Source organism: Equus asinus, chromosome 22 (assembly GCF_041296235.1).
Source record: "Equus asinus isolate D_3611 breed Donkey chromosome 22, EquAss-T2T_v2, whole genome shotgun sequence".
In the NCBI taxonomy this organism is placed as follows: Eukaryota; Metazoa; Chordata; class Mammalia; order Perissodactyla; family Equidae; genus Equus; species Equus asinus.
This window is the reverse complement of record NC_091811.1, coordinates 53,354,473-53,375,071: the sequence shown is the minus strand read 5'-3', so window position 1 is coordinate 53,375,071 and position 20,599 is coordinate 53,354,473. Positions and strand designations below refer to the sequence as shown.

Genomic DNA, 20,599 nt, shown 5'->3' with positions numbered 1-20,599 from the left:
TTCTAGCAAACTGAATGTGGCCCTGGTGGAAGCAGCTCGTTCCAACAGTCGCCCACCCAGAGTGACGACGGCACAGTTAGCATCGGTCGCCGCCCTGGGAGACCGGACTCAGGACGCGCACCCCTCCACTCCGCCCCCAGGGCTGGGTCTTTTAGGCTTGAGGACTTGGCCATCTCTTGGTCTGTTGATCTTGATGTCAGTGAGGATACGGAGGAAGCAGGCACCCTCCTTGAAGGCTGATATGAGGCAGGACTGAGGGAGAATGGTGACTGGGAGGGTAGAGATAACGCCCTGGAGGGTCTGGGTACCACAAGGCCTTGGCAGGGCTCAACATCAAAGTTCATGCTCCAGGGACCACCTTCACCCACTTGGGCATGTAATAGACACTTATCACCCCTCAGGGAGGGTCCCTACCACACAGACGACCCTCTCCCTCTGTACAGGTAAGGAAATTGGTAAGGAAAGCAGGGCAAAGCTGCAAAGAAGTCGATGGGTCTTTCTCTTTCAAAGGCAGGTAGGTTCTCTGTGGACGGGGGGCTTGGAGATGGTCACCTCCCATGGACTCTTCTCACTCTGGAGGCGAAGGAGCCAATTCTCCTTTCCCAGACCCCAGCCAGGCTCCTGGTAGCTCCTTTTCTGCAGTTTTCCAACTGCCATTTTACCCATTCTCCATGCATAGCGTGGGCATCAGGGTGGGGATGTAAGGACCAGGGTCTGGCAGGCACAGAGGGAGGGGACAGGCTGCTTTCGTCGGATGCCCAGACGCTCTTATTTCCCCAAAGCTGGTCTGAAAGGTCCCCTGGGAAGGAGGGCATTGACTGCAGGAGGCTCCAGGCATGAGGCAGACTCGGGGGTTGGAGGGAGTAGGAGAGGTCCTCTGTGGTAAAAGGGATTCGAGTACCCTTTCCGTGCCTCCCTAAGAGGGCCTCTGATACCGAGGCACAGATTTTTCTAGGTTGGGCATCAGACGGACAAGTCTCCTCTCTGTTTCTTTTAATACCTGCCTCGCCCACGGCATGTCCCCGCCTCCGATTTCCCGCGGGATTGGCGAGGCTATTTTCTGAGCCCAGGACTCCAAAGTGGGGATGAGGACTGACTCCAGGCCAGGTGGGGACCCCAGTCGAGAAGGGAATTGAGAACAGGGAATGGAGGCAGGAGGGTCCAAGCCACCTCTGAGCGAAGACACTGAAAGCTCCTTTCTAGGTGCGGCTTTCGGGGGACAGCCCCAGCAGACAGGAGCACTGGGGGGCGTCCGCGCAGGGGCTGGGTGACCTGATTGCTCGAGCAAGGCCCGCGGGTCCCCGCGCAGGGCAGGACAGAGGCGACCGCGGGGCAGCCCTTCAGCCAGCAGAGGGCGATGTGGCCGGCGCCGCCAGCAGACTGCTCCCAGTCCAGGGTCGGAACTGAGACATGGGCCACTGCGCGGGCGTAAGCAGGGGCTGCGCGAACCTGACTTGTCTAAGGGCTGAGCCGGGCCGTGATACCCTGTCCCCTACAGGTTCCTTCTGCCACAGGCCACCGCAGAGGCACAGGCCTAGGAATATTCAGCAGGAGCTCAGGATTCAACCAGTTTATTGAGGACCTACTATGTGCTATGCACGTGATAATTGCCCCCACAAACAGTATCTCCAGGTAGGAGAGGTGTGATTTCCAACCTGGACACCTTCCTGCAGTCGGACAGGAGCAGTATGCAGACTGCTCTCACCAGTGCCTCCCTGGCCGCTGGCTGTCCTACCCACGCTGGCTCCCCTCTCCCCTTGCACTGCACCTCCTGCCTTAGACCTTCTCTTAGGGATTTTCCAGCCTTGGGGGAACTGCTGCTTTCAGTTTCTGGCTGTAGAGTCTTCAGAGGAGACATTTTGCCCCCAAATCCTGTAGAAATAAAATCCTTCGGGGGCAGACTGATTCCTGGCCTGGGTGGGTTCCAGTGACCAGAAGATGTGAAACTGCTGGGAAACAAGCTGTCCCAGGATGATCTGGGAGCCCGGCAGGTCCATCCAGCTTTCTGTGTTCACCCAGTTTCACTTCCTGGTTCTCCTCCGGGCCTTGCACAATGCTGGGAGCCAGGCCTGGGAAAGTGCCACGCCATGGTGGAAGAAACACCCACGAGCCAGCCTGGGGGGTTGTGCTGGGTCATTGACAGCAGGAGGGGAGGACGCTGTTTGCTTCACCTCCTCTGGAGAATGGAGGGTCCCTCCCCATCCTGCTCCAGGGGCTGAGGGCTGTGAGGCTAGGTTCTTCCAAAGCTTGGGGCTGGCATTGTCCCTAGAGTGTGCCTCCACCTCGTCGTGTCCCCGTCCCCCCCCCCACCCCCGTGCCCAGCCCTCACCTCAGCTCTATCTCCTGCCCATCCATGCACCAGTCTTCAGGATAACCTCCTCCGTGCATGGACTTATGCCCTTGACATTTGCAAGTGCCGAACTTTCTGTGTGTTTCCCTAGAGCCACGAGGTTCTTCCTAGATACAGATTCTCTGGGGCCTGGCCAAGAGTGTGAGCCTGGGGCGGAGTGGGGGGGGGGGGCGCGGGGGGGGCCGGGGGGAGCAGGAACCTGGTGCTGGAGGCTTGTCGGTTGCAGCCAGAGTTCTTTCGGAGCTCAGAGGCCCTGCAGGAAGCCGGTCCTCAGCCCCCTTCTCAGCCCTGGCAGAGAAGGCTAAGCCACAGAGGGGGTGAGCAGCTGGCTTGCCGGCCAGAAGGCCCAGGGCTGTCTGAGCCCAAGGATGGTCACTGGCAGGGGTCAAGGCAAGAACTGGAGCCTGTAGAATTAGACTAGGAGGCGTTTCAGACACTCCTGGACTCAGACAAAGTTATTTTCAAATCCCCAACATCTTGAGGCAAATTGCCAGGGGCTGGGGCCTAAGGAGTTGGACTGATGAGCTGAGCTCTGACACAGGCTGACATTTCAAAGAAAATTAGAGCTGAAAAGACCTCAAAGGACATCAGGATCAAATCCTTTACCATGTAGGTGAAGACACAAAGGTCCTGGGACAGTGAAGGCTTCCTTCTTGTCACATAGAGCAAGCACCCAGGACCAGCACCCGGGTGTCCTGACAACCAGCTGAGGCTTTCCCCTGCCATGCTCGGCCTGTGTCCTCTCAGTTATTCTGCAAGTCCTGGGCCTCACCCATCTGACCTGCCACCTCTCCACTGGCCTATGACCCTGCCACACCCTCAGCAGAACTCTTTGGGTTTAATGCCCTAATAAGTCAGCTAGGATGGGGGTGCAGGGAGGGGCCCAGGGTCAGGCCCCAGCTCTCCCAGGAGGCTGGCATTCAACAAGCTGGGGTCTCATCAGGGAAAGAGAGTCCCATGGCGTCGTGGAGCTGAGACACAAACCCATGGAGATAAACTGATGGTCCCTGGGTGTCTGAGGCTTGTGCCAGAGGCTGAGGCCTGGCAGGGCAGGGTGTCTACTGAAGGGCGGACAGGGCCCTGTGCTACCCTGGTAGCTTTGGCGGGGCGGTGGGGTTGATGGAGGGCAGGGGGTAAGGGCAGGACCAGGCTCTAGGCCTGGGCTTCCCCGGTTCGGCCACCCTGGCTCTGGGGCCTCTTTTGCATCCTGTCTTGGGGGCGGTAGGGGTGCGCCAGGGCGTGGGGGTGGGGAGGGAGCCAGGCGTCAGGGAGCCTGCTGCTTTGAGCAGGCCAGACAGGGGGGGATCGTGTTTCAGCCCAGCTGTATTTTTGGCTGGATGGGCTGGGGGCGAGCCAGAGCCAGGCAGGCACAGAGGGGCACTCCCCTCCCTAGCACACACAGTCATACTACCTCTACCCAGACAGGCCACCACCACTGCCCCCCTTCAGCCCCGCTGAAGACGTCAGGTGCCCATGGCTAGTGAATTACTTTGGCTTTCTCCAGACTGTTGCTGAGTTTCTGTAGCGTCTTCTTGATCCTAAGCGCGGTGAGGCGGGCAGAGGGGTTGGGGTACCAGCACTCGCGCATCATCTGAGCCAGGCCTGAGAGGACCTGGGAGACAGGAGAGAGAGGCAGAGGAGAGGAAGCAGAGGCATGGGTCAGCAGAGACAGAAAGGAGGACCCAGGAGGATGGAGGATGTCCCAGTAATAGGGAGACACAAGCAAGACAGAAAGGACAAGAAGAGGAACACGAGAGTGCTGAAAGGAAGGGGAGAGCAAAGACAGAAGCGGTAAGAGGGAGAATGGAGGACCAGGCAAGGATGAGAAGGGAAAGATAAAAAACGGAAGAGGAAGATTGTGGAGTGAGAAGGAGGATGGAGAGAGTCAGGGCAGAGAGAGAACTCCGATCTTCAGGAGCACTCAGGTCCCCCCTTGGGGAACACCTCACCCCACCCCCACCTCCACCAAGATCCAAGAAAGGGGAGATGTGCAAGCCACGGGGCTCCCGCATCCCCATGTGCAGCCAGACCCCAGCGCAGAGGGCAGGTTCCCCAGCCCTCCGCCAGCCCTGGCTGGGCCCAGGAGACAGTGGAAGAATGGGTGGTGGACACTGCCCTGAAAAAGCCTGGAAGCTCAGTGGTCCCAGGGTGAGCCAGCCCAGCTCTGCCTCAGCACTCAAGCTTGTTCCTCAGAGGGAGTGCATGTGTGGCTTTCTGTGGATTGTGTGTTGCATAGAACTGTATGTGTGTCTACGTACACATATATGTTACACATGTGTACATTTATTCATTCTTTCAGTAAACATTCATTGAGCACCTAATGTATGCACTGTGAGAGGTAACAGGGAAATAAGGGTCAGCAAAGGAGACTGCTCCGTGGCTTCAGGGGCCAACACTCTGGTATACATGTGCATGGGTGTGTGTCTGCGACTGTGTGTATATGCGCACATGTGTACCTGTGAGGGTGTGTATATGTGCACGTGTGCATCCATGAGGGTGTGTATATGTGTACATGTGTGTACCTGTGAGGGTGTGTATATGTGCACGTGTGCATCCATGAGTGTGTGTATATGTGTACATGTGTGTACCTGTGAGGGTGTGTATATGTGCACGTGTGCATCCATGAGGGTGTGTATATGCGCACATGTGTGTACCTGTGAGGGTGTGTATATGTGCACGTGTGCATCCATGAGGGTGTGTATATGTGTACATGTGTACCTGTGAGGGTGTGTATATGTGTACATGTGTGCACCTGTGAGGGTGTGTATATGTGCACGTGTGCATCCATGAGGGTGTGTATATGTGTACATGTGTACCTGTGAGGGTGTGTATATGTGTACATGTGTGCACCTGTGAGGGTGTGTATATGTGCACGTGTGCATCCATGAGTGTGTGTATATGTGTACATGTGTGCACCTGTGAGGGTGTGTATATGTGTACATGTGTGCACCTGTGAGGGTGTGTATATGTGTACATGTGTGTACCTGTGAGGGTGTGTATATGTGCACGTGTGCATCTGTGAGTGTGTGTATATGTGTACGTGTGTGTACCTGTGAGGGTGTGTATATGTGCACGTGTGTGTACCTGTGAGGGTGTGTATATGCGTATGTGTGTATCTGTGGGTGTGCATATGCACACGTGTGTATCTTTGAGTGTGTATATGTGAGCGTGTGTATCTGTGCACTGTGCAGAGTGTATCTGTGTGTATGCATACATGTGTGTCTGTGATCATGTATATGCACACGTGTGTATCTGTGCAGAGTGTGTGTATCTGTGTGTATGCATACATGTGTGTCTGTGATCATGTATACGCACACGTGTGTATCTGTGCAGAGTGTGTGTATCTGTGTGTATGCATACATGTGTGTCTGTGATCATGTATATGCACACGTGTGTATCTGTGCAGAGTGTGTGTATCTGTGTGTATGCATACATGTGTGTCTGTGATCATGTATATGCACACGTGTGTATCTGTGCACGTGTGCAGAGTGTGTGTATCTGTGTGTATGCATACATGTGTGTCTGTGATCATGTATATGCACACGTGTGTATCTGTGCAGAGTGTGTGTATCTGTGTGTATGCATACATGTGTGTCTGTGATCATGTATATGCACACGTGTGTATCTGTGCAGAGTGTGTGTATCTGTGTGTATGCATACATGTGTGTCTGTGATCATGTACATGCACACGTGTGTATCTGTGCAGAGTGTGTGTATCTGTGTGTATGCATACATGTGTGTCTGTGATCATGTATATGCACACGTGTGTATCTGTGCAGAGTGTGTGTATCTGTGTGTATGCATACATGTGTATCTGTGATCATGTATATGCACACGTGTGTATCTGTGCACGTGTGCAGAGTGTGTGTATCTGTGTGTATGCATACATGTGTGTCTGTGATCATGTATATGCACACGTGTGTATCTGTGCACGTGTGCAGAGTGTATCTGTGTGTATGCATACATGTGTGTCTGTGATCATGTATACGCACACGTGTGTATCTGTGCACGTGTGCAGTGTGTGTATCTGTGTGTATGCATACATGTGTGTCTGTGATCATGTATACGCACACGTGTGTATCTGTGCAGAGTGTGTGTATCTGTGTGTATGCATACATGTGTATCTGTGATCATGTATACGCACACGTGTGTATCTGTGCAGAGTGTGTGTATCTGTGTGTATGCATACATGTGTGTCTGTGATCATGTATATGCACACGTGTGTATCTGTGCAGAGTGTGTGTATCTGTGTGTATGCATACATGTGTGTCTGTGATCATGTATATGCACACGTGTGTATCTGTGCAGAGTGTGTGTATCTGTGTGTATGCATACATGTGTGTCTGTGATCATGTATACGCACACGTGTGTATCTGTGCAGAGTGTGTGTATCTGTGTGTATGCATACATGTGTGTCTGTGATCATGTATATGCACACGTGTGTATCTGTGCACGTGTGCAGTGTGTGTATCTGTGTGTATGCATACATGTGTATCTGTGATCATGTATATGCACACGTGTGTATCTGTGCACGTGTGCAGTGTGTGTATCTGTGTGTATGCATACATGTGTGTCTGTGATCATGTATACGCACACGTGTGTATCTGTGCACGTGTGCAGAGTGTATCTGTGTGTATGCATACATGTGTGTCTGTGATCATGTATACGCACACGTGTGTATCTGTGCACGTGTGCAGTGTGTGTATCTGTGTGTATGCATACATGTGTGTCTGTGATCATGTATATGCACACGTGTGTATCTGTGCACGTGTGCAGTGTGTGTATCTGTGTGTATGCATACATGTGTGTCTGTGATCATGTATATGCACACGTGTGTATCTGTGCACGTGTGCAGAGTGTATCTGTGTGTATGCATACATGTGTGTCTGTGATCATGTATACGCACACGTGTGTATCTGTGCACGTGTGCAGTGTGTGTATCTGTGTGTATGCATACATGTGTGTCTGTGATCATGTATACGCACACGTGTGTATCTGTGCAGAGTGTGTGTATCTGTGTGTATGCATACATGTGTGTCTGTGATCATGTATATGCACACGTGTGTATCTGTGCAGAGTGTGTGTATCTGTGTGTATCTGTGATCATGTATATGCACACGTGTGTATCTGTGCACGTGTGCAGAGTGTGTGTATCTGTGTGTATGCATACATGTGTGTCTGTGATCATGTATACGCACACGTGTGTATCTGTGCAGAGTGTGTGTATCTGTGTGTATGCATACATGTGTGTCTGTGATCATGTATATGCACACGTGTGTATCTGTGCACGTGTGCAGTGTGTGTATCTGTGTGTATGCATACATGTGTGTCTGTGATCATGTATACGCACACGTGTGTATCTGTGCACGTGTGCAGAGTGTATCTGTGTGTATGCATACATGTGTGTCTGTGATCATGTATACGCACACGTGTGTATCTGTGCACGTGTGCAGTGTGTGTATCTGTGTGTATGCATACATGTGTGTCTGTGATCATGTACATGCACACGTGTGTATCTGTGCAGAGTGTGTGTATCTGTGTGTATGCATACATGTGTGTCTGTGATCATGTATACGCACACGTGTGTATCTGTGCAGAGTGTGTGTATCTGTGTGTATGCATACATGTGTATCTGTGATCATGTATACGCACACGTGTGTATCTGTGCAGAGTGTGTGTATCTGTGTGTATGCATACATGTGTATCTGTGATCATGTATATGCACACGTGTGTATCTGTGCACGTGTGCAGAGTGTATCTGTGTGTATGCATACATGTGTGTCTGTGATCATGTATACGCACACGTGTGTATCTGTGCAGAGTGTGTGTATCTGTGTGTATGCATACATGTGTGTCTGTGATCATGTATATGCACACGTGTGTATCTGTGCACGTGTGCAGAGTGTGTGTATCTGTGTGTATGCATACATGTGTGTCTGTGATCATGTATACGCACACGTGTGTATCTGTGCAGAGTGTGTGTATCTGTGTGTATGCATACATGTGTGTCTGTGATCATGTATATGCACACGTGTGTATCTGTGCACGTGTGCAGTGTGTGTATCTGTGTGTATGCATACATGTGTATCTGTGATCATGTATATGCACACGTGTGTATCTGTGCACGTGTGCAGTGTGTGTATCTGTGTGTATGCATACATGTGTGTCTGTGATCATGTATATGCACACGTGTGTATCTGTGCAGAGTGTGTGTATCTGTGTGTATGCATACATGTGTGTCTGTGATCATGTATATGCACACGTGTGTATCTGTGCAGAGTGTATCTGTGTGTATGCATACATGTGTGTCTGTGATCATGTATACGCACACGTGTGTATCTGTGCACGTGTGCAGTGTGTGTATCTGTGTGTATGCATACATGTGTGTCTGTGATCATGTATATGCACACGTGTGTATCTGTGCACGTGTGCAGAGTGTGTGTATGCATACATGTGTATCTGTGATCATGTATACGCACACGTGTGTATCTGTGCAGAGTGTGTGTATCTGTGTGTATGCATACATGTGTGTCTGTGATCATGTATATGCACACGTGTGTATCTGTGCAGAGTGTGTGTATCTGTGTGTATGCATACATGTGTGTCTGTGATCATGTATATGCACACGTGTGTATCTGTGGGTGTGTATATGTGTGTATCTGTGTGTATGCATACATGTGTGTCTGTGATCATGTATATGCACACGTGTGTATCTGTGCACGTGTGCAGAGTGTGTGTGTGCACCTGTGAGTGTGTGTTTGTAGGAGCATTGCGTGCCTGTGTTTATATCCACGTGTGGATGTGCCCTGTCAGAGCACGTGGAGTGTTCTGAGAGAAAACAAACAGCAGAGCTTTCACAGCAGGAAGTGCAGCAGAGTGCCTCTGGCTTTCAGGCCAGGTGAAGGGTCCTGAAAATCCCGGAACACCCAGACGGTCCCTGGGGGCGCACAGGCCGGGGACGTGGGAGGGAGCATCTCGGGGGTCCCTGCAATCCATCCCCCAGACTCTATCCAAGGTGAAGCAGAGGCCTCAGATACAAGCTCCTGGGCCCAGAAGTCCCAGCTGTGAGCCACCATACCATCCATCCCAGCCCAGTGGAGCTCTCACCGGGTCTGCAGCCAGCCGGTTGGGGATGGTGGGGGTCTGCTGGTCAACACACACCACCTTCTTCATGTCCTCAAAGCTGGGATCATTGGGCACCACATCATAGAAGGGTGGCCTGTAGTCCTCCACGATGCCTGGGGAGAGAGGGGGTGGGACAATCACTCAGGACAAGAAGGCCCAATACCACCTAGAGGAGAGCATTGCCCACCCTCTGTCCAGGGCCAGGAAAGAGTGCCTGGCTACACTACTCCTGAGAGGGATACTATAATATAGTAAATACATTCACAAATAATAATAATAATTACTGCCATTTATTTTTCACTTACCATGCGCCAGACATTGTGCTATAAACACTTTACATGCATTATCCTGTTAGTCTTCACAACAACCCCGTGAGGTGGGTACTATTATTACCTGCATTTGACAGATGAAGAAACTGATGCTCAGGGAAGTTGAGCCCAGGGTTACACAGCTAGTAATGGCAGAGTCAAGGTTTAAACTCATCTAATTGGATTCCTAGGCCAGATCTTGTTCCAGTCTTTCCCACTGCCTCTCGCCCTGGGCCTGGGTACTGCTCCCAGGTCCCAACTATCACAGACACCCAGTGATACCTCAAGTGTACTGAGCACTGACTCTGTGCAGGTATGTCCTAAGTGTACTGCGTAAATCCTCACAGCGGCTCTATGAGGTAATACTGTTAGCTCCACTGGATAAGCAAGGAAATTAAGGCCAGAGAGGTTAAGAAACTTGTCCAAGGTCACACAGGGAGTAAAGAACAGAGCCAGGATTTAAGCCCAGAAAGTCTAACCAAAGCCCATGCCCTTGATCTCCAAGCTACCTTAAGGGAGGGTAGCTGGCTGATTGCCGGGTGAGGATGTGGAACAAAGAGAAGGGGAAAAAAACAGCTCTCCTAAGAGAAAGGGATTTTCACCCTGGTCCAGATAACATCCACCCACCTTCAGGGACAGCACAGGCCTCTGATGACCCTCTCAGCCAGCAGGGCGCTCCGCCCCGCAACATTGTCCCAGGTGCACAGTCCTTAGCAGGAGCTTTCTGAAAACGATGCCTGTGGAGCTGCAAACAGCTTGGGCAGAAGAGGCAGCCCCGGAGAAAGCGCCCCAGGCCCCACCCTGCTTCCCAGCCTGAGGTGGGGGGCCCGGCCGCACAGCCCAACCCAAGTCGAGCCTGCTCCAGCTGTTCTCCCCATGGCCAGCGTCCAGGCCAGCCCAGTGTCACTTGCGCCCTAATCAGTGCTGCGCAGAGGCCTGAGCGTGTCTAATGGGCCTTTAATCAGCGCCGGGGCTGACACCAGATTACAGTGTTTATAATGCGCCACAAATCTGTGTGGGCTGGAGGAGCTTCCCTCGGCCTCAGGAGCTTCAGTCAGCCTCCCTTGGCCCTGGGCAGGCCAGCCTTCCTCTCCTGCCTGCCTGCAGCCTGGTCCTGGGGGGCTCGGCTCCCTCCAGGCACCCCCTTTCCCTGACCCCAGCTTCTAGAGCCCACTCTGGGAGTCCACGCCCGAAGGGGCAGGAATCTGAGCCCCTCGAGAGTCTCTCAGAGGGACTGGTTACCCCTCAGCCTCCACCAGTCGATGACCACTGAGGGCAAATGAAGCCTGGCATGGGGTTGGCTCCTGGCAGATGCTCAGGAAATGAGAGTGGCCCTGTCCCCAAGGAGCAGAGCTCCAGTCATATCCTGAGGGTTGTCCCCAACCTGTCAGGACCCCAGGCAGCCCCTCCCCACGGACAGTTTCCACAAAGACCGACAAGCCTCTCCACCCAGTCCAGACCACCAACCGTCATCCATCTACCCCAGGGCTGGGAGGGCACCAGCCATAGGGCTGCCCCCTCTACGGGGCCAGCGGGAATGAAGTCCCTCTGCCTGCTCCCAGCCCCTCCTAAGCTGAGTCTCCTGTAGCACCCTCAGGAATAATGAGGTAGCAATAAGCAGACAGTGCAGGCATTTTCGTGGACAAGGAAACCAAGGACCAGAGAGGTTTAAGTGAGCACAGTGATAAAGAACACCGGCCCCAGAGTCAGATTGCCTGGGTTCAGACGACAGTGCTGCCTCTAGCTGGCTGTAATTCTGTGCCTCAGTCCCCTCAGATGTAAAATGGGCATGATACTGTGTCAGGCACTCATTATTACAACAGGAATTGCCACTAACATTTCCTGAGCTCCAAAACAGCTCCAGATAGTGTCCTGAAAACTTTATTTGAATTATCTCAACAACTAGAAACTATTTTCATTCTCATTTTACAAATGTGGAAACTGAGGCACAACGAGGTTAAGTAACCTGCCCATGGTCAGTGGTGAAATCAGGAACTGAACCTAGGCCATCAGATTCCCAGCCTATGCTCTTAACCACTGAGCGATACCACCTCCCTGCCAGCACAGGATGATTAAATAAGATGATACATATATGCAGCACGGCATCTGGCACACATTTAAACTCAATAAATGTTAGCTGCTATTAACATTTCTATTATTATCACTTACCCAAGATTTTACGGTCAGAATCGCAGACTGGCAGACTCAGATGAACCTTGATAGGTCACTCAGCTGAACCGGCTCGTGAGTGACAATGGAGGGAATCCAGGAGGTCTGGTCACAAACCCCTCAGGCCACAGGCACTAACCATGGCAGGAGGCCCCCATCTCCTGCCTGTCTGCCTCTCTATGCACCTGCCCCACTCCCCTTTGCCCATCCTGCGCAAGGTGGGTCCTCACCATTGACAGTGGTCCGTCGGGTTATCTCCCACAGCACCAGGCCAAAGGCCCAGATGTCTGTCCACTTGTAGGACTCAAAGCAGTCGGTGCGGATCTGCTCATCCAGCACCTCAGGGGCCATGTACCGCTTGGTGCCCACTCGCGGGTTGTTGCCGATGTCCAGGTAATCGCTACCCTGGGAGTGCATCACAGCCAGGCCTGTGGGTACCGGGTCTGTCACTCCTGCTGCTCACTCGAGCCCAGACAGGGCAGCTCCGGGAGGCAGGGTTCCAGGGGGCAAGGTGGGGGTGGAGCAAGGCGGTGGGACACAGAGGAACAGGCAAATGGAGACTGCCCTGAGGTGGCCTGGGAGACAGCAGCCACAGGAACAACTGCCGCTGTCTAAGGCAGGCATGTTATGCCCATTTCGCAGAGCAGAGCCCCAAGGCCTAGTGAGGCGGGCGCAATGTAGACAGTTGAGCCAGACTAAGACCCCAGGTTCCTGGCTTCCCGCCCCTTCAACCCAACTCCTGGAGCCAGGGTGGTGTGATGGAAAGAGGCTGGGCTTGAAAAGAGCGTTTAGGCAACTAGTGGGGCTCTTGCGGAGGTGAAATGAGACAGCAAACATCTCTAAGTTTTAAAGAGCCAATCAGGATCGTCGTCGTCGCCACGCACCCAAACCAGCAGGGATGGAACCAAGCGGAGAGGAAGAGTGCGCGACCCCGCCTCCTGCGGACGCCTCGCCCCGCCCCCTGCGGAGGGCACGTCCCACCACCCACCTGCGAAGGGCCCGCCCCTGCCCCGTCCCATTCGACGGGCCCGCCCATGTCCCCGCCCGCCCCGCTGCGGAGGGCCCGCCCTTGCCCCCGCCCGCTCCGCTGCGGAGGGCCCGCCCCACCACCCCCACCTGCGAAGGACCCGCCCGTTCCCCGCCCAGTCCCCGTGGGGAAGGCCCGCCCCACCACCCACCTGCGGAGGCCCCGCCCCTGCCCCGCCCCCTGCGGAAGGCCCGCCCCTGCCCCACCCCTGCCCCGCCCCGCTCACCCAGGTCGGCGATGCAGCACTGCAGGTTGCTCTTGACCAGCACGTTGCGGCTCTTGAGGTCGCGGTGGGCGATGGCCGGTTTGCCCTGCGTGCCGAAGATCTCTACGTGCAGGTGCGCCAGGCCGCAGGCCGCGGACACAGCTAGCCTCAGAGCCAGCTGGGGCTCCAGCGTCTGCCTCTGCAGAAAGTCGTAGAGCGAGCCATGCTCGTGGTAGTGTGTGATGAGCCACAGCTGTGTGCTCGAGTTGCGGGAAGTCATGTCTGAGGCAATAAAGCCTGTGGGCAGAGGGTCAGATGCCTCAGCCGAGGGGCCTAGGGATGAGGGAAGCTGGACTGGTCAGGATCCCGGCTGGGGCTAGGGTCAGGGGAAGAACTGGGTCAGGGCAAAGCTGGGGCTAGGGCTGAGACCAGCTGAGGCTGGTCTGGCTTAGGTCAAAGAGGAAGCTGGAGACAGAGATTAGGGTCAGGGTTAGGTCAATGTCCAGAGGCCTGGCAACTCCAGCCCTGAGTGCAGAGGGATGAGAGCCCCAGGCTTGGCATAGCAACCCCCTGCTTGCCTAGGATGTTGTCATGTCTGAGCAACACTGTGTTGTAGATCTCCGTCTCCCGGAACCAGGACTGTTCATCCCTCGAGGAGAAGATCTTGACGGCCACACTCTCGCCATGCCACAGGCCCCGCCATACCTCACCATAGCGGCCCTTTCCTGGGCCAGAGGGGAGGGAGAGGGTCACACCAAGGCCCTGGGCACAGTAATCCCCAGAAGAGTGCTCCATGTTGATGCTGCACTGAACCCATCTGCAGAACCTCTGACACTTATGTTTAACTTAATCCAGACCCAAACCCAGCTGGCAGGCCATCCCCATCTGCCTCTTGTTCCACCCCGGCTCCTACAGAAGGATCTAGCCGTGCCCATCTCCAGCCACTCCTGGCTCAGCAGAATGCCCATTCTGACTCAGGCCTGGCCCTGCCTATCACTCCAGAAGCCAAGAGCTCCCTCAGCCCTCCAAGCTCATGGGAGCCCTTAGTCCCCATCCCCTCGGCTCACCCACTGCTCACCCACACACTCCACCAGGGCAACCTGCCGTGCCACTGTCCTCTGCACCAGGAAGGGGAGCCCCGAGCCACTGCCCGTGGTACAGTCACTGTCCAAGAGGTCCTAGGAGTACCGAGAGGCCGCTGAGAGGCCACCCCCACCCACCCTAGCCCCTTTCTCCATCCTCAACCTAGGTCCTCCTACTGTGTCTCTGATGCTCCTTCCTCGCCCAGCTCCCCGCCCACTCGAATCTCTGAGTGTCTGTGATTGTGCCTTTCTCAGCTGCCTGTCACTCTGCATCCCCTCTGATTCTGTGGCTCCTGTCTACCTCCCACCACCCTGTGTCCCAGGTTCCCCCATGCCCATACCCCCAACATGCTGTCCCCCTGCTCGGATGCCTTCAGGATGAGGCTGGACTCGCCCAGCTCGCTGTGCAGGCCCCGCTGTTTCTCCTGCCTCCGCCGGACATGCCACAGGCCCAGGGTACCCAGGGCCACCAGGGCCAGGAAGGCCAGCACAGGGCCCAGGATCAGAGGCAGCTGGCCATCTACTTGCGGCTGCTCCGGAGTTGGGGTGGCTGCCAGAGGGGGGAAACTGAGGCCCAGCTTCCACCAGGCCAGATCCCCCTACCTTGCCACTCTGCCATCAGTTCCAGGGTCCTGCCACCCCCACCCTCCTGGCCAGAGCATGAGAGGAGAGCAAGACAGGGAGGGCAAGGTCTGAGGAGATGGGGAGGGGTTGGAGGGCAGCTGGACATACCCTCCAGCACCAGGGACACGTTCTGGTTGCAGAGGGGGCTGTAGCAGCAGTAGTGGTTGACGAACTCGGTGGGGCGCCCCCTGCAAAGCTCCTGGTGCAGGTTCCCGCAGCCCCGATGTTCCTGGGGGTGGCTGCCCTCCTCCCGCACCAGCACTACTGTGCACCAGGCCCCCTGGCAGGTAGGCCTGCTGCAGTGTGGGCTGTCACATGTGCAGGTCAGCAGTGGGCCCCGAGAGGGCTTCACGGGGTCGCCTGGGAGACACACCAGAAGCTCAGCCACTCTGGGCCCAACTCCCCAGGCTGAAACCATTACCCATGTCTGTCCCACAGCCCTCTCCCTTCTGACCTCTCAAACAAACCCCTTGAGGCCTTGGTCCCTTAGTTCCATCCTCAGACTCTCCTTCCCTCCCCAGCCTTACCCCCAACTAGGGGCAGCTGAGACTATGAGAACCAGGCCTCTGTTGCCTCCCTGATCCTAGGACCTCCCCTCCCAGTTCCAGGCCCAGCCCTGGCCCCCAGCCTCAACTCTGAGGGCCCTCTCAGGCCCTCCCTGCCAACGTCCCCACTCTCTGCACCTCCAGAGAGTAGTTCCACCCTGGAGACCGACAGAGCACCAGACTGCAGGTTTGAATCAAGAGGACAGCAAAGGAGGGCTGGGGCAGCTGGGAGCTTAGCCTAACTGAGCTTGTCTCCCACGCTCCAGCCAAGCTCCTAAATCCCTTCTCCCCAGCTCCTCAAACTCAGCCCCAGCAAGAGCTGAGCTGAGCCCAGATAGCCCTTTCTCCATCCAGGCCCCTGTTCCCTACCTGCTCCCCCAGTACTCACTCTGGGTCAGGCCCAAGGCCATTAGTAGCATCAGAAGGCCTCTCCTGGGGGGGTCCAAGGTCATGATCCTGAAGAGAGGAGCAGGAGAGAGGATGCACTAAGATCTGTGAAATGTGATCCCCTCCGTGTTCTCAGCCACTGACCACAGGTCCCTCCCACTCAGAGGAAATCACTGGGAGTTTTTTGGGGGGGGGCAGGGAGGCCTCCTCCCTACTCCCTGCGTCTGGCCTTGGGGCGTGGCCTGCAGGGGAAGTCCTGGTTCACTTCCCCATGGAAACCATCCTGTTAGGGGTGAGGGGTGGGGAGCCACGTTTAAGTGACTGAGAGCTTGGGGGACTCCCAGCCGTGCCCCTCTGCTGCTGAGCTCAGACCGGAGGGCGCAGAGGGCACGGGGCTAGGGTGGCAGGGGCATCTCTTGAGCAGCCCTCCACCCTTCTATCCTCTTGCCCACCCCCTCCCAGCCTCCACCCCTGCCCACCCTTTCCCCAGTGCCCCCCCAGCCCTGGCTGCCTCGAACATAAACAGGCTCCTCTCTTCACTTCCTGCCATTCAGGGTCCCGCCAAGCTGGGAACAGGAATCAAGATTGTTTAGATTGAGGTCTGGATAGAACAGACCGGAGTCACGCACGGCGGGGACTTCAGGGCACATTCTCAGGGCAGGCTGGAGCAGCCACAGGGTCTGCAGGAGCCACGTGGGGCTGGAACACCCTCATGACCGAATTCTTGGGGGACACCTTGTGGGTCACAAGCCCAGCTCCTCATTTTAGAGCAGATGGGCTGAAGGCTCAGACAGAGGAGGAGACTTGTCCAAGGTCAGACAGGATTCAGTGGCAGTACGAGGAGTACAACCCCGGTGTCCAGACTCCCGGTCCAGTGCTCCTTCTACTCTGTCTCCCAATCCAGGGGGGCAGCCAGGTCTGAGCCCTCAGGATTATAACAGCCATACAAAGCTTTGACAGTGCTGGGTCATGCCAGCTGTGCAGGAATCTCTCTGCCACCTCACTAGAGTACAAGATGCCCTCTGAGCCATTCCCTGGCCCCCTTCTCTCTCCTTGCTGTCATGAGAAAGCATGGGGGGAGGGCCACTGATGTGGGAGAGGAAGCGAAACACACTTAGATACTAAATGTTTGACCTTCCATGGCTGGCTGAGGTTGAACTGTTCCAGAAGTTTGGTGAAGAGTTAGTTAAGGGAAGTAATTCTGATCTATGGTAGTCCCCAATCCAGAACTAGTGCTTCAGAAGCCACCCCCTTCTTCATTTCTCAAAGGTTTAGAACAAGAAGATAAGAGCTGAGGCTGCAGCAAGAAGGACTGAGGTCTGACAGCAAGAAGGACTTTCTAAATGGTGGAGAGTGTCCAACTATGTGCCTGGGGACCAAATCCCCAGGCAGGGGCAGCTAACACGAGGGAGAGTGTCTTCTGACATCACATGGTGAGGCTGGTAGGGCTGGACATATGGCCACATAAGCTGCAGAAGGCCCATAGTCTAAGAAGGTGCCAAATGAAGATGCATGATGCTGAGGCTCTGAGGGCAGGACGGCTGTTGGGGGAGCTTCATGGGCCTCTCTGGCTGGTGGCAGCTCTGGCCTTCCTGCCCGGGCTTCCTCTGCCCCAGAGGCCCAGGGCTGGGGGAGGAAACGGAGCCCTGGGCTGCTGCAGCTGTGTCCCCAGCCTCTGCCTGACCTCCTGTCTCTTGCCCCTCCTGGCAGACAGTGAGGACTCGCAGGAGAACTGGAGGCTGGAGGGGGAGTGAGCCCCAGACAAGCCGAATTTGTCCACTAGGGTACAGGCGGGAAGCCATCCTTGGCAGCCTTTGCTTGCTCAGAAAGCAGCTCAGGAGAGGGTACATGGCAGGAAGGAAAAAGTGGGTAACAATAAGGATGAAATCCGGCTTCCTTCTAGGATCCTCCACCCATGCTTCCTCTTCTCTGGCCAGGCCCCAGGCCACCCTCTCACCAATTTCTCGTGCATCAATCACCTGAAGTGCTTCGTTAGCAATGCACATTCTTTGGTCTCTCTCCCACTCCAGATTCGGATGCAGTCTATCTGGGCCCAGCAAGAAACATGCGTTTTGTAAAAGTTCCCCAGGTAATTCTGATCAGTTTGTGTGGGTATCCCACTTTGAGAAATGTCACCATGCTAAGACGGGTCCCCTTGCTTTCATTTCACTGTGCAAGGCCTCCTGGATGAGTGGATGTGGGGTGCTCTCACTCCTCCCCCCGGGGGCCTCCCCCTGTACTGGAGGACTGCAGAGGGTGGGCGGGGCGAGGGTGAGGGCTTCTTCTCGACATCTCAAGCCTGGGAGTGCAGGGCAGGGAGGGCCAGGCAGCATTTGCAGAACTCACTTCTGGTCTAATCCTGGGGATCTAGTGGAGTAGATCGTGACTGTCCAGTTTTTACCTGGGCCCAGTGTAGGGCTAAGTACAGGAGGGTGCTGAGTCCTGTCTAGTCCAAACTCAGAGCTGACCCTGCAAGATTCGCTCTGAGATCTGACTCGAGCACAGATGGACTCCTGGGGACTGGCGGCATCCTTTCACTTCTAAGCAAAACTTCGTGAAAGATCTCCTGCTGACAGAAGCATCACTGTTGTTGGCCAGAAATCACAAATGCTAGACTAATTTTAAACATTAACCTACCACTGTGAAACCCTCAATAAGAAGAGAACTTCCTCTGAGCACTACTTATGTGCTAACTGCTGAGCTTTAACGGATCTCATTTCATCCTCACAACCACCCAATGGGGAAACTGAGGCTCGGGGATGTTAAGTTTCTTGCCCATAATCACTCCATGTGTCTTGATCAACTTAAATTGCTGGCAAGAAATCTTCGTTTGCTCATTTTATTCCTACGGACGTTTGGTGTTAGGTGAGTCTCTCGGAGCAGAAAGAAAGAATAGGTCTCTCAGGCATTAACAGAGTGCCTGCTGCTGTCGTCATCAGCAGGTGCCTGATGCGGGTTTGTTTAGATGTGAAGACAGAAGTTATCTGTTTGCCGAAGGCTTAGTCTTAGGTGGGGCTGTGTTTGGAAGGTGGTTGTCAATCTTTTTCTTCCCAGCCCACTTGAGGGATTGAGAAAACCTGCTCCCATCAGCAGCAGTGGCTCCGCACAGGGGTGATTATGAAGGGGCTGGAGGTGCCCGCTCTGCCCGTCAGCAGCTCTCACCCAAACAGAGAGGACCAGACTGAGCCTCTCGATCTGGGTTGCCCCTTATCATACACCAAGCCCTTTCATCTGCATCACTGCCTTAGCCTGTCACAGCAGAGTGATGTAGCATCAAGCCTGGATTTCACGGTCTCAGACAGACTGCAGAGGCAGCACAGGTTAGCACAAAAGTTGGGACGTGGGCTCTGGACTGTGTAGACCTGGGTTCAAATCCTGCCTCTGCACGTAGAGTGGTGAGATTTGGGGCAAGTTAGTTAATCATTTTGAGGCTTAGGCTTCTCCTGTGAAAAAATGGCAATAATAATACCACTCATTTCACAGGCATAATGTAGTAAAATCATTTAGCAGGGTACTAAGTGGTACACAGTAAGCACTTAACAAATGTGACCAAAAGGGCAACCCGCCATTTACACCATCCATGGAGCTCTGGACAAGTGATTCACGTCTGAATCTGTTTCCTCTTCTGTAGGATGGGCATAATAACACCTCTTCTGCTAGGTTGTCGCCAGGATTACATGAGAAAAATAAATCTAAGTGTCTACATAGTAGTCAATAAATGGTAGCTATTTTTAACCACCCCATGAGATGGGAGCACAGATACTAGGACAAATGGGGCAGTGCGGGATCAGAGGGGACAGACTCTGACCCAGCCCATAGAGAGTGGGAGCTATTGTCCACTATGCACATCCCTGGAGAAGAATAGAGAGTGGCTGCGGCCAGCCCAGAGATGGGCTCAACACCACCGGCCTCCTGGCAGACTGAAAACCTGGGGTCCCAGCCTAGAGGGAGACGGGGATGCCCTCTGGCCTGGATCCTGAAGGAAGGCCAGGCAGGGGATCATCTGACCACGCAGGGTTCCAGGTGAGGTTTGCGGGATAGAGTTTCAGGGTCAGATTCCTGAAGCCTGAGCTGCAGGGGCTGGTCTGGGAAAGGTGGGCGTCAAGGGGAAGCTCGACAGCGCTGGAAGCGGACCCTCCCTCCCAGGTCACGGCCAGCCGCCTGGAGGGCCATGAGCCCATTTTATGGATGAGGGCGGGAGAACGGAGAAGTTAAGTGACTGGCCCCAGGAGCACCGTTTTCTGATCCTTTAGCCGGGTCAGCCCAGCCCCCTCCCAGTCTGGGTGGGATAAAAGGCAGATGTGCACGGAGGGCGAGGGCAGCTTGCTCTCGGGATGAGCTGGGGCAGAGGCTGCGGCGACCACTCTGAGGGGGTCTCTGGGATCCGCCCGAAGGAAGGGCCCATTCGGGGCGAGGGTCGGGCGGCCCCCCTCCCCCGCCGCGCCCGAGGACCCCGACTCACCTCCGGGCCTGCGCTCGGGCGCTGGGGCGCGGGCGTGCAGCGGGCGGGGCGCCTCCCGTGCCGGCGGCGGCCGCGGTGGCACGACGAGCGCTGGCCTGCGGGCCGGGGTCCGGACGCGGCCCGCGCGGGGCTGGAGCCGAGCCGGGGAGGGGCTCGCTCGGCGCGGCTGGCGCGGCGGCCTCCCGGGACTGGGAAAGGGGCCGGAGCAAAAATGTTTCTTATTCCAGCGTCTTCCTGCCTGGCCCGACTCCACCACTCCCTCCTAATAAACCGTTTCCTATTGCCCAGTTCGCCGACGGCCGCCCGCTCGCCCCT

At 55.1% G+C, this 20,599-nt stretch overlaps 1 protein-coding gene across 6 annotated transcripts; it reads right to left on the bottom strand.

Moving 5' to 3' along the window:
- Nucleotides 1–979: 979 nt before the first annotated feature.
- On the bottom strand, nucleotides 980–20,524 carry ACVRL1 (activin A receptor like type 1). 6 transcript variants are annotated; one of them, XM_070494130.1, is made up of 10 exons: nucleotides 20,285–20,524; nucleotides 15,824–15,891; nucleotides 14,999–15,250; nucleotides 14,608–14,816; nucleotides 14,263–14,362; nucleotides 13,763–13,909; nucleotides 13,206–13,481; nucleotides 12,183–12,380; nucleotides 9,458–9,588; nucleotides 1,546–3,962 (listed from the first exon to the last, which is right to left on the bottom strand). In XM_070494130.1, exons 2-10 carry the CDS (start codon nucleotides 15,885–15,887, stop codon nucleotides 3,828–3,830), a joined length of 1,512 nt encoding a protein of 503 aa, XP_070350231.1. In that variant the 5' UTR covers nucleotides 15,888–15,891; nucleotides 20,285–20,524; the 3' UTR covers nucleotides 1,546–3,827. The 6 variants fall into 6 exon arrangements, with proteins under 6 accessions (XP_044611999.1, XP_070350231.1, XP_070350234.1 ...); XM_070494132.1 differs by having other exon boundaries at nucleotides 1,557–4,109; nucleotides 20,285–20,484; XM_044756064.2 differs by lacking the exon at nucleotides 20,285–20,524 and having other exon boundaries at nucleotides 980–3,962; nucleotides 15,824–16,061.
- Between the last annotated feature and the right edge of the window lie 75 nt (nucleotides 20,525–20,599).

Coding starts and splice junctions, on each gene's coding strand:
- ACVRL1 (XM_070494132.1), bottom strand. CDS start 15,887: ATGACCTTGGACCCCCCCAGGAGAGGCCTTCTGATGCTACTAATGGCC. Junction 13,482..13,762: donor CAGACATGACAACATCCTAG/GCAAGCAGGGGG, acceptor CTCTGCCCACAG/GCTTTATTGCCTCAGACATG. Junction 12,381..13,205: donor GTGCTGCATCGCCGACCTGG/GTGAGCGGGGCG, acceptor CGGTACCCACAG/GCCTGGCTGTGATGCACTCC.